This window comes from Falco cherrug, chromosome 8, assembly GCF_023634085.1.
Source record: "Falco cherrug isolate bFalChe1 chromosome 8, bFalChe1.pri, whole genome shotgun sequence".
Taxonomy (NCBI): Eukaryota; Metazoa; Chordata; class Aves; order Falconiformes; family Falconidae; genus Falco; species Falco cherrug.
Window position 1 is genome coordinate 34994968 of NC_073704.1, and position 12245 is coordinate 35007212.

The window sequence follows — 12245 nt, forward strand, 5'->3', positions numbered from 1 at the left end:
TTGTTATGGAAGAACCAAGCAAAGGGGTATATTAGGCACACAGAAATGTTAAATAGACACTTTGTAGTCAGATGAGAAAGTAATAGCTGCTATTACTGTAACATGTAAAAATCTTCAACTTGAAGATGTAAGTATGGGCTGTTTAATTAGAATTTTAAAATCAACTTATCACAGGTAAAAAAGAAATGGTGCAACATGTACTTACAGTCTGAGTAACTTCATATGTAGCCTCTTAGCTAAGATGTACTAGATACTCATCCTTTACTTCCCTCCTGCTGAGGGATCTTAAAGCAAGAGATTTGTACAAGCCTAATCTAGGTTACTTGAGTATAATATTAAGCAACTACAGAATATGCACAATACCTGTGCACGATCTATTCACAGTGTATACGTGGTATATGCTTTGAAGTAGTTTGTTATGAGAACAGAGGAGTTAGGAGTGGGAGCATTTGATGTAGAGATGTCAAACTGATCAGGCTGCTGTGATTCCTTCCTGTCTCCAGCTACCTCTCCCCCTCCTACCTGCAGCATATAACTGGTGAAATGCTGGAGTGGTTTCCATTTCTGGAATACCTTAGCACTGTTCGTTTGTTGCACTGTAGCCTGACAAGGAATGAGATTTCTTCCTTCTAGCTCCTTTGGAACTCTTTTATGCCTAGCTTCCATTTTTTACTGCATATTATGCAAACACATGAGCAATTTGCAGGCTACGTGTAATATAGCTTAATGTAATGGCTTGTAGGTTATTAGTCATAATAAAATGAAGGCAAAGTTTGTAGAGTATAATATGTGGTATCTATAAGATCAATTCATAAAAACAAACAAAAAAAACCCTTACAAGGTTTCAAGCATGAAAGCTTTTCTGTTAGCTTACACAGGTTTAAGGTAATATCCCTATTTATTCTCTCTTCAAGAGCAAATGTTTTCCCCTTCATTCCGTATCGAATAAAAACTGCAATTCAGTGCAGAGTCTTTCATAACTTTGCCCTTCCCTGCTTACAGATTTGTGCTTTCTTTTGTCAGTCTCACCATTTTATCAGAAAAGCAGAATAATTATCCAGAACTGATGCCCACACGTGGAATATATCAGCATAGATCTAGTGGTTTAATTTTACTTCAGGATCTTTGCCTGTTGATTTTTCTTTGGAAGGAAGCCCTTTGAGAAATGGAGGAAAAAATGTCAAGATATAAACATGGCAGAGACTGTATTGCAAAGGAGAGGCAGGAGTCAAAGGCAGGAAATGGTGCAGTGATCTCAAATGCACTTGGTGTGTATCTAGGCATGTAAATCAGTAGTTTGAGGAACAGGCTAGTCTGGAAAAAGAAATACAGCTTCCTCACTGAAGACTTCATAGCACTGTCTTTCATAAATGATTTGTAAATAATGAAAAGACAGTAAATGTTTGTATGTTCACATGTGTGGAAAAAACAAAGTATAGTTTAAATTCACCAAACTGTACTAGTGAAGCATATCACCTCTGTTTACTAGAGAGTCAGGAGCTGCTCCGTAGAGTTGAATGAGATTCTGACTCCTTGAGAAGTTCTCTAGCAAGGTATGTTATGTAATCTGTAACAAATTATTTCTTAATAAATTGGTTCTTAAAATACATACATAAATAAATTAACATTAATCATAGAACTACCATATACATATTTTACTGTGGTTTGTTAGAGAGTGTGTAAATGGGTCTACTATATGTAGACTGATAATTGAGATGTCAGTCTCAGTTGTATTTGAATTTAATCATAAAATTGAAGGTTTTCCTAAATATAGGTCTCCTAATGGACAGTCAGAAAGCTGTATCACAAATTTGAATCCCCTTCTAAGTAGCATTAGTGGATAGAAGTACACATGTAGGTCTGGTATGCTCGTGATTAGCACTTGTTTGGAGTAGATCCAGTGGATCTTGTAATTTTTTTGAGTTAAAACACAAGCAACATTTTAAAAAGCTTTTTTGCCATGCCTTTCTTATTTTTTGCAAAGTATTTTAGTGATCTCTTAACATAGCTTTAGTGTTTTCAGTAATGTTAATACTTATTTTCAGTGCAAGCTGTGCAAAGTGAAGCCCTCTAAAGTCACAATGTACCACTTTATTGGCCAACCTAAACAGTATCAGTTCTATTCTCTTGTGTTTACTCTGTGCATTGAATAAAGCAGAAATACTCTGCCTACTGAGAGTAAAGGAACAGCTGGTTATGATCTGTTTACCTACTGCTGTAGTGCTCATCTCCCACATAAATGTTAATGTTTTAACTGCAAATAGTCGTCTTCCTAATATAAATTTGTGCAGCTCAAGCCATATATTCAGAATTTTCTGCTGAGCAGTATACTCTGACTCTTCCATTATGTAAAAGTAGTTGGCTGTAAGCATTTAAACCCAGCTGTGCTATTCTAGTAATTCACTAGAATTGCTTAAATTGACACCTTTCTATTACTGTCTTGAACAAAGACTTCTAGGAGCTGTGAGGTATGTACAGGAAAAAGAAAATAGGTTTGTGTGTGTCAAAATTTCTGGCAAGTCTGCATGACTTTTGTTCTAGATGACAGGCTTAAAGCTAGTTTACTGCTATAGTTTTGACTCTCAGAATATGAGGTGTCCTTAATTAATTACTCCTATATGTAACATACTGGGGCATGGTCAAAATAATTGTCAGTGTTTTGTGGGTTTTTTAATAGGCAAAGCTTCCTGTTGTGTATATTGTATGCTTACTCTCAGTTTGATAGGTTTTCACTAGAATTGGTACATGCCTGTATTATTTAGAGGTTTGGTTTTTTCTTCCTTGAATAACTTTGTGCTTTGAGGGATCATAACTTACCCAAATGTGTTGCTGTGTCTTTGGAAATGTTTGTTGAATGCTGAAGTTTAAACATGTTTCTCACTACGTGTAGTAGAATTGTATTTGACACAACGCGTCAAACCAATTTCTACTGTCAGCTTAGAGTATCTGAATTTACCAAAACATAGTGGTTTCAAATTTTGCAGAATTAGTAGCTTAGAAATTCCAAAAAGGCATTGTATGTTTTACCTACTTTTGCTTACTTTGGTGGTAGAACAGTTGATAAATTCTTGAAAAGTTGAGATTTACTTTCTGATTGCTCCTAATGTCTGTGAAAATCTCATGCCAGACCTGTCAAAGATCAGCTTTTTAACAAACATAAGCATGTGTTTCCTGGCATATTGGGTTCCTTTCATTGCCCCCACTGTTTGGTGGTTTGGGTTTTTTTTTTGTTTGTTTGGGGTTTTTTTTGTGTATGTCACCATCTAATGTGATCTTTTGGGTTTTATTCCTTTATTAATCTTGAATAGGTTACAAATGGTGTGGGTTTTTATCATGAATCGAATGAGCTCCCAGAGCAGTTCATCCACTCAGCGTAGGCGAATGGCTCTAGGAATTGTCATTCTTCTCCTTGTTGACGTGATATGGGTTGCCTCTTCAGAACTCACTTCTGTAAGTATTGTTCCATGCATCTTAAAGGAAGATAAAACCCTATTTAAGAGAAAGATGCAGCAGAAAACATGGTCACTCAAACATTCAGTGAGTGTTCTAGTGTAGTATTTAACTACCTCTTCAGTACGGGGAAGACTAGATCCTTTAGGTTGGTGAACTAACCTGTATCCTCTAAAAGTTACAAACAAGCTCGACTGAGCAGCTTTTGCTTTCAAGACAGAAGGTGTTATTGATGACTTTAAAATTAAACAACATAAGCTCGTAACTATGTACTGTAATTAGGGAATTCATTCTTTTACTGCCATCTTGATTAAAATGATGCCCATATGTTTCCCAAGAAGTAGCAAATGAGCTGTAACATTGCAGGCTAGGTGGTATGGTAGAATATTGTTCAGAATATCTAGAAGTCTAGGACCAAAGAACTTTGGTCATGGAGTTTAAGCCCTGTAATTGCAGACATGTTTGTAATAATTTAGTTCATGTAATCACTGTCTTGAAAACTGATCTGGCATTTACTTGGTGTTAAGTTTTAGGACTTAAAACAGAGCTTTAGCAACAGAAATGGATTTTTTTTTAATGCATTCTTGTAAAATTCAGGTGTCTGAACTGCCATTAAGTTATGTTCTGTATCAGTTTTGAAACTAAGCAATTAAAAATGTTTGTGCTTAACATGCTATTACATTAATAAAATGTTTTTTCCAATGAGCTGGTGGAATCACTATTGCTACTGAAATGTTGCTTAAAGTAATCTAATTTGTGATTACTATGCTATTGCATATAAAAGTGGTCTTTCATTTAGAAAATATTTGTATGTAAATGTATTTTCAGTCCAGTTTGAGTTCAGTGGCATATCAGTATGTTGCTTGATTAGATACAAGTAATAAGTATATTTTCTCCCATGGCATTGTATCTCACAAAATGACTCAGTGCCTTCTTGTAGGTGTTTAGGGTAGCTTAGCCACTTAGCCCAGAATGGGTAGGGCCACTTGTGTCTTTTGGTCATACATGCCAATACTCACAGCTCTGCCATTTTGAGAACCAGACTGTTCCGGACTATGTATTTTAACCTGTTCATTCGTTTTGTGAATTCTCACCTAACTGGTAATTTTGGACACTGCAATTATTTTCTTTCCACAGTATGTTTTTACAAAGTACAACAAACCTTTTTTCAGTACGTTTGCAAAAACATCCATGTTTGTTCTATACCTCTTGGGATTTATTGTTTGGAAACCATGGAGGCAACAGTGTACTCGTGGGTTTCGTGGAAGGCATGCAGCTTTTGTAAGTATTTTAACTCTGTAAATGTTTTTATATTTGTTGAAATTTCTACAGAAAAAACTTAAAACAGGGACTAGAGAAAAGCAGAGTTTACATAGTTGTGAAACTGCTTTCAGAAAAGCAATTATAAACTGAATCACTGCATGGGAAGACACGGCAATCGTAATAGTCTTGTGAGCGGAAGAAAAGAAAGGAAAACGCACTATGAAATGTGTCAAGAATCATAAGAAATGTGCTACTGGGCCAGACCATTGGACCATCTAGCCTGGTACTGTTATCTTGGACAGTTGCAGAGGATAAATCTTTTTAAGAAGAGCTTGTGAGACTTGTCACTATTGGCTGTTGGTTCCCTTTTACTTCCCCAGCATCTGTAACCAATGGAATTGGTATTTAAACTTTGTAGTTGATTTTTATTATGGACTCTTTTTGTCTCTGGCAGAACTATGACCAGTTTGTTAAGAGGTTTTGTGGGTTTTAAAGTTACATTTAGGAAAGGTGGTAGAATTATGGTTTTGTTGTTAATATTGTATTTTTATAGCCTTTATGCATAAGTGACCTTCAGTTGCCCATTCAAGAGCTGAGCAGTTTCTGTTAAGAGTCTAAAATCATTGTCATAATACAGAAATACTTTTTTCCAAGGAAATTAAGAGATTCTGGGAAGAGCACTTGTTCTGTGCCAGTGTTTCAGAATGCTGAACAGCAGGACTCGGGAAGCAGTAAACCATTTGGTCTGATATTAATCTTGCATTAAAATAACAAAAAATGTGGTCCAAGAACATGCTGTTAATCAACATGTCATTATAGAAGATAGCTTGCATTGAAGGGAACTGACTTCAGATCTTGTGGGTATATTAGACTTCACTGATAGTGACAGCTGTAGGCGTAACATACTTCAATTTAAGTGTTACATGACGTTAAGCCAAGTGATTTTTATTTTAAAAAAGTATACCACAAAGAACAAAAACCCACAACCCCCAAAACCGAAACCTTTTGGTTTTAAAAAAAGAATCATGTTAAACATGTAGAACATCTAGAGCCGGCTGATATCTTCAAAAAATTTTTATTGGAGTCAGCTTTTAATAGCAAATGTCTGTGCATACTACAGCATGTGTTAGACTTCATGTTGTTGAGGATCTTCATAAGATAATGGGGAAATAAACAATTTTACAGATCCTTTACTGGCAATAATGGCAAAGAAGGATGATGAAAGCACTAAAGGGTGATTAGTTCTACAGAGCAATTATACAGCCCAAATTACTCCATTAGTAAGAATAAAGGGCTGTTGGCTAGCGTGAATTGTAGTGTTTATATTGACCAACTGAATCTTGTGCAGTGCTATGTCAAAAAAAGATATAATATGAACTTGTATTAACTGGACAGCAATGAATAAGAGTGCTCCATCTGATACATTTTGTGGGTGGCACTCATGACACCACTACTGGAACCTCATTATTTTTTCTTTCTTTTCCTATGAAAAGTAATTTTTTAAATTATTTGTAGGAAGTAGCCATTACTTCTGATAATAGGATATTTCAGAAGAACAGCACAGAAAAAAGTACTGTGCGGTTAGATTCTTTATTTATTTTCCCCTAAGGAGTTTAGTTAAATATTAAACTGTATAATTATTACAAGTGCCTTCAAAATGTCTTGTGTTTGTGTTTGTTAATCTGGAACAAAATTTTCATATTTGTATATTTTTATTTCAATAATCATTGCTTAGGTAAACATTACTTTTCATCCCTCTTCCACATTAGAGGCTTTGTTTAGTAGATTTCTTACCAGCGTGGTAGAGGAGCAAGCTGCAGGTCAGGTAGTAGTGCTTGTTAAGATGCAGAAAGGAAGAGGAAAAATGATACTTGACCTCACCCTAACTTAAGCCTTGTTGAAACTAAGGCAGAGGTCCAGGCATTTATGCAAAGGGACTTTGCCTCAATAAAACGAAGAACCAAGAAGATTGTTGTTAATAATGTATGCACAATAATTTAGCGAAGAAAGTCTCACTCAGACTGAACTTAACAAGTTTTGGCATTTTAACAGCCTGGTCCTGCATTGATACCTGGGTAGTTGAATTCAGTGGGGTTCTCCAAGAGGTACAAGGAATTATTGAAATAATTTACTGAACTTGTAAGCTCTCTTGTTTATTCAGGAGGAGGGCTGGCAGGAGAGAGGGCGTTATGATAGAATTATGGAAGAAAGCATTAAACAACTTATTTTCTTAAAAAAATCAGTTATTAATAACTCTACCTTGATAGATTATTACATTTAAAATTCTGTAATTAGTTTGCAGATGCTGAAGGTTATTTTGCTGCTTGTACAACAGATAACACTGTAAACTGTTCTCTGGTAAGTGCCTTAATTTGTGAAGGTCAATGCTTTACAGTAACATGACACCATTATCCTGACTTACTGTTGTAAAAATATGGTGGTCTTTAATGTTTTTTTGCAGAGGGGATTGCTAACTTACACATTACTAATAAGTGCTGCAAATAATGATGTTGCTTATTATGAGAAATGCAGGTTCTCAGCTCAGTAAAACACTGGAGTGTTTCTGTGGTAGTTTGTGAAAGAAATATTTATGTTGTGCAAAGGAAACAGTTACAAATTCAGCTCAGTAGCTGCCAAAGCAAAATGTGGAGAGCTAGTGGTAAAGCCAAACAGTTTTCAAGACTAATACCCACAACGGAATCATTCAGTTAGTTGAGTATGTTGTATACTGTGATCCTGCATTTTGAAAGACAAATGGACTGCCTTCTTCCTTCCAGTGGATGGAGTGACTACTGTTTACTGAATCAACTGCTAAGTTGCATTGCCAAATGACATTTCTGTGGTGGTTTTCATCATCCATAAGTGACTGTTATGCCCTTGTTGATCAGAGATGGCTATGTAATCTGCATACCTAAATCAGAAGCTACATGCAGAAATGTATCCAAAATACGGAACATTTTAAGTTTGCACCATATTTGTAATAGAATAGGGGGAGGCAACTGAGGATTGACAAACTGTCATATGGGTGTTTTATACTGAATGGGGAGTTGAAGTGAGATTTTTTTTTTTTTTTCAGAAGTACTCATAATTTCATCCTCCACGCACCCCCCAACCCCCAAACTTTATTTACCTACATTAAAGTATAAAATCTTAGTCTGCTCTATTCATTAAGATCATCTGACTCTAGAAGCAGGATTCATTGTTAACGATGGACAATTTTGCATTATTTTAAACGTCCACAAAAGTTCTGGTCCTAAACAAGGACACTAATAAAATGCAGCTAGCAGATCTTTTTTATTACTTTGTTCTTACAGTTTATTAATTTAATTTAAACGACCAGCTTAAAACTTCTGTTAGATTTGTTCTACACAAAACTTCTGTGAAGTGGCTTATGTATTGGAGTGCCTTACCCAGGTTTTTGACTTTTGGTTCTAGTTCATGAGCTTTTAGGGTCTTGGGAGGAAAATGACTGTATTCGTTTTGGTATATGTATTCTGTATTTTGTATTTCTAGTTTATCATTTGCACAGAATCTAGATCTAATGACACATCTTGGATTTTGATGAGTTATTTTAAAATTTGGAATCGGTAGGTTTGAATTTTCTGGGGATGAGTTTTGTGTTTGTGGTGATGTACACAAAGTGCAGTTACTTTTGAGTACTGCACTTTATCAATATGTTTAACATAAAATATAGATTATGTATGAATATTTTTGACAAGCTGATCCACTGTGTGCAAAACCACTTTGTTAAATTTGATTCTCATAATATTCACCAAGCTTTTCTTTTTTTAGTTTTCTAATTTGCTAAATTAATTCTACTGCTTATAATTTAAATATCCTGCTTAACTGTATCTTTACTTATACTGATTCATTTCAGAGTGAACCTTTATATGTTCCTGTAAAGTTTCATGATTTGCCAACTGAAAAAAATGGCAGTAATAATAGTGATGCAGAGAAAAGTGAGTAAAGACTTTTGGAATGCTGAAATGGTAGTTCTTTGGTGAAAGAATTACTTCCCTCTTTGTTGGTATAACTGCTGTCATGCTGCAGGACTTACACCCCGCCCCCGTTTTTTTTTTCTTTTTTTCTTCCTTAAATCTCTCATTGCATGAATTGCAGTCTGATATATTTACTTTCAGGTAGAGAAAACATAGGCCTATCGTTCAGTTTACCTTTCTTGGTCACTACAGATCCAGCCTATGTTTATCTCAAGGGACCAACTGGGTTCAGTACTTGTGATTCTTTCCTTCTGGGCTTGTATGACCAGCAGCAGTGAGTCAGCCTCTGGAAAAACAAGCTATTGTCCTTTTTAGAGCAGGAGCAAAGCAGTCAAAGTAAGAATTTTAATAGTCTATGTGCATTCTGATTTTATTTAAGCCTCACTATCTTGTGATAGTAGCTGAAACAGGCCTAACTGTCCCAGGCAATTACAGGAAAGTTGGCTGTCAAAGAATCCAATTATCTGATCCTCAGCAAAAGAGTCCCTGCTTATAAAAGGCAAAGTCTTTTTGTTAATTTCTAGATAATGTGTTAGGAACTGCTTTGGTAGGCTCTGCTGTCCTGTGATAAAGTGCATCAGTCACTTTAGGGTTGTTTGAGCTGCAGCTTTTTCCCCTTACTTTTTTTAGGAAATTGGGTATTGTTTCATCTTGAATTAGGCTAATATTTATATGTAGTGTGTAATGTTTTCTTTACATAGGAAACTAATGATATTTAGAATACCCTTAAAATCTGATCCTGGTTTGCAAGATTAGTCAGAGGGTGGATTTCAAATGAGCAAGTGACCTTACGATCTCTGCTAAGCTTTGAGGTCTGTTGGACACTGTCATCCTCTGAGTGAAACACTGTCCTTGTAGTTACGTATAATTGTGTGCAGTTTTTGGCTGTTTTGACTATTAAAAAATGAAAGAAAATCTTATCTGTAATATTCATCAATACAGAATAAGTCCTACCTAAAAATTTGGTGTGTTACCTTGTGTGGATTTTTTTGACAGGGAAGAGGGATGGTGCTTTTCAGTGAGGTTTTTGTGGGTTTTCAAATGGACTGATTGAAAACAGTAATTGTATTTTTCTTATTAGTGGCCTATCAAATAGCAAAATACTAGTTTATAAAAATAATGGCATGTCTTCTATTTCAATAAAAACCTGTCATTTGTGAAGTGCTGTAATCAATCCTGTATTGGGAAGACATAGTTTTATTTGCATATTGTGTTGACTTGAAAAGTTTAATAATAATATGCAGCTTTTTTTTTCTTTTTTTTTTTCTCTTTTCTTCTCTTCTTAAGCTCCCAAAAAGCCTCGTGTAAGGTTCAGTAATATTATGGAGATTCGACAACTCCCATCGAGCCATGCGTTAGAAGCAAAGTTGTCTCGCATGTCATATCCAACGGTTAAGGAGCAGGAATCAATATTAAAAACTGTAGGAAAACTCACTGCAACTCAAGTAGCAAAAATTAGCTTTTTCTTTTGCTTTGTGGTATGTGCCCCATTCTTTCAGAAAACTTAAGTATAGATGCAATTAAAACTTGTATAGTCATGGTGAAACAGTATTGAGATGTCTTGTATTCTTTATGCCTCGTTTTACAAATATACTGTAAAAAGTAAAACTTTCGTCATGTGCTGGACATGAAGGTGCATCTTCTTAAAGGGAGGTTAATAAAAAGAGGTCCTCAGTGTGTAGTTAACTGTAAGGTCAGTTGTAAGATATGCTGTGCTTTTGTGCCATGTTGTCCAGTGTTGGGTACATTTGGTACTGAAAAATGTATACAGGCTGTTGATGGCTGCAGTGAGACTGCACGAAATGGGTAAATGTCACTGTGACTACTTCTTGGGCCATCACAGAAAGAATACCATCTCATGCCTCACTCTGGCACATTGTGCCCTCCAGTAGTATGAAGAGAAGATATTAATTGTCATTCAGCTCCATTGAGGGCTGCGAGATTTACTTATGAATCTGTTGGTTGCTGATGTTTCTGCATGATGCCTCAGTTCTAGAGGGAGAGGGAGATGATGGTGGCATGATTTTTGAGAGACACTAAAAATGTAGAGAGCAGATCAGTAATAGATTTTCCAGAAGTAGCTTCACTGGTACTGCTGAATAGCTTATATGTAATGTGGACCCACCACTGCTTTTCCTCAAGTAGTGCTCTTCAAACATTTAAAACAACAACAATAATAATATTATTAGTCAGTTGATGCATGGAACAGAAAATGGTGATGTACTTTTCTGTGTGTATACATAAAGAATGTGCGCACAGCAGCAAGAGAATAATAAACTGCTCACTAGTGATTTTGGATGGATGAAGTTGCTTTTTAAAAAATAATTTACAATTTTGTGTGTCTGGGTATATTTCTGTATATATACACATGCAGATTTTCTAGGCTAGTGTCCTCATGTCCTTGTTATGCTATTCATGGATGCTGATACTACTGGCATGTATATCTATTTCTCCCTGGGCCATATAAATATTTCCACCTAAGACTTTAAAAAGTGGTAACTTCCCCGAGGATATATCTGAGATCTTATTAATGAGATATCAATCAAGAGATGATAAAATGCTTGCCATTTTATTCCTTTGTGGAGGAATTAACAGACATGAATCCTTCCAAAATATTTTTGAGGTACTGAATGTATGTGATGCTTGTTTTTGAAGGTGGATACGTGTGCCAGGTTTAAGTACTCCTAAAAAAAAATCAAATGCATTAGGCTGACTAATGCCCCATGCATCTCTGAAATTACTTTGTGGCCCTTGTCTAGTTATCATCTTGAAGCAGTTGCAAAACAATTTATAAGTACTCTTAGTTACTATGGAATAGCTGTTATAATGTCATTTTAATTATTTAATTAAAGTTCTGAAGTATGTTATTTCATTATTAAACATGTATTAAATGCATTCAGTGTAGTTGCATGTGGTTGTTTTGGGCCAGTTCTAATTTTGCCTGTCTTTTAATGTACCTGCCACTTTAATGTAAGTTAGAAATCATTTGAGGTAGAAGTCTTGTTCTGATTATTTTTTTTTTTTTTTTGTGATCAATAGTTGTTTTGGTTTGTGTTTTTTTCTTTTAAGTAGGGTTTTATTGCACTGAGAAACTTAAACTCTGTTGTTGCTATCCATATAATGACAAAAATATTTTTCTTTTCCCCCAGTGGTTCTTGGCAAATTTCTCTTACCAAGAAGCTCTGTCAGATACTCAAGTTGCTATAGTTAATATTTTGTCATCAACCTCGGGTAAGTTTTATTTATACAACCAGATGTGCATTTTAAGGGTGTTTATAACAAAAATCTTTTTTGGTTGCAGTGGACTGTGTAATTGATATACTTGTGGTTTTGGGGGAATAGTAAGGCTTAAAGCCATTGAATATGTGCATTTTAAAATTTTATGATGTAATTGCAGGGATTTAGGCTATCTTCATCATTCCCCTGCTTTTTGCTTTTCAAGTTTGTGTGTGTGTACTTCTGCAGTTATGTCTGTGTACTGAAGGGATGTATTGGGAGTGTAATAGGGTTGAAGGAAGGATCATATAAATTTTT

At 35.4% G+C, this 12245-nt stretch overlaps 1 protein-coding gene across 8 annotated transcripts in view; it reads left to right on the forward strand.

Annotated features, from left to right (window-relative positions):
* SLC35F5 (solute carrier family 35 member F5) overlaps positions 1-12245 on the forward strand; it is a 39379-nt gene that overhangs the window by 6785 nt on the left and 20349 nt on the right. For 7 of the 8 annotated variants that reach the window (XM_027815233.2, XM_055718330.1, XM_055718328.1 and 4 more), the window contains exons 4-10: positions 1490-1553; positions 3309-3450; positions 4588-4731; positions 7009-7071; positions 8591-8672; positions 9999-10189; positions 11861-11942. In XM_027815233.2, coding sequence (XP_027671034.1) covers positions 3316-3450; positions 4588-4731; positions 7009-7071; positions 8591-8672; positions 9999-10189; positions 11861-11942 — 697 coding nt within the window. In that variant the 5' untranslated portion in view covers positions 1490-1553; positions 3309-3315. The remainder of the gene's footprint in view (positions 1-1489; positions 1554-3308; positions 3451-4587; positions 4732-7008; positions 7072-8590; positions 8673-9998; positions 10190-11860; positions 11943-12245) is intronic. The other variant, XM_055718329.1, reaches the window with a different exon arrangement.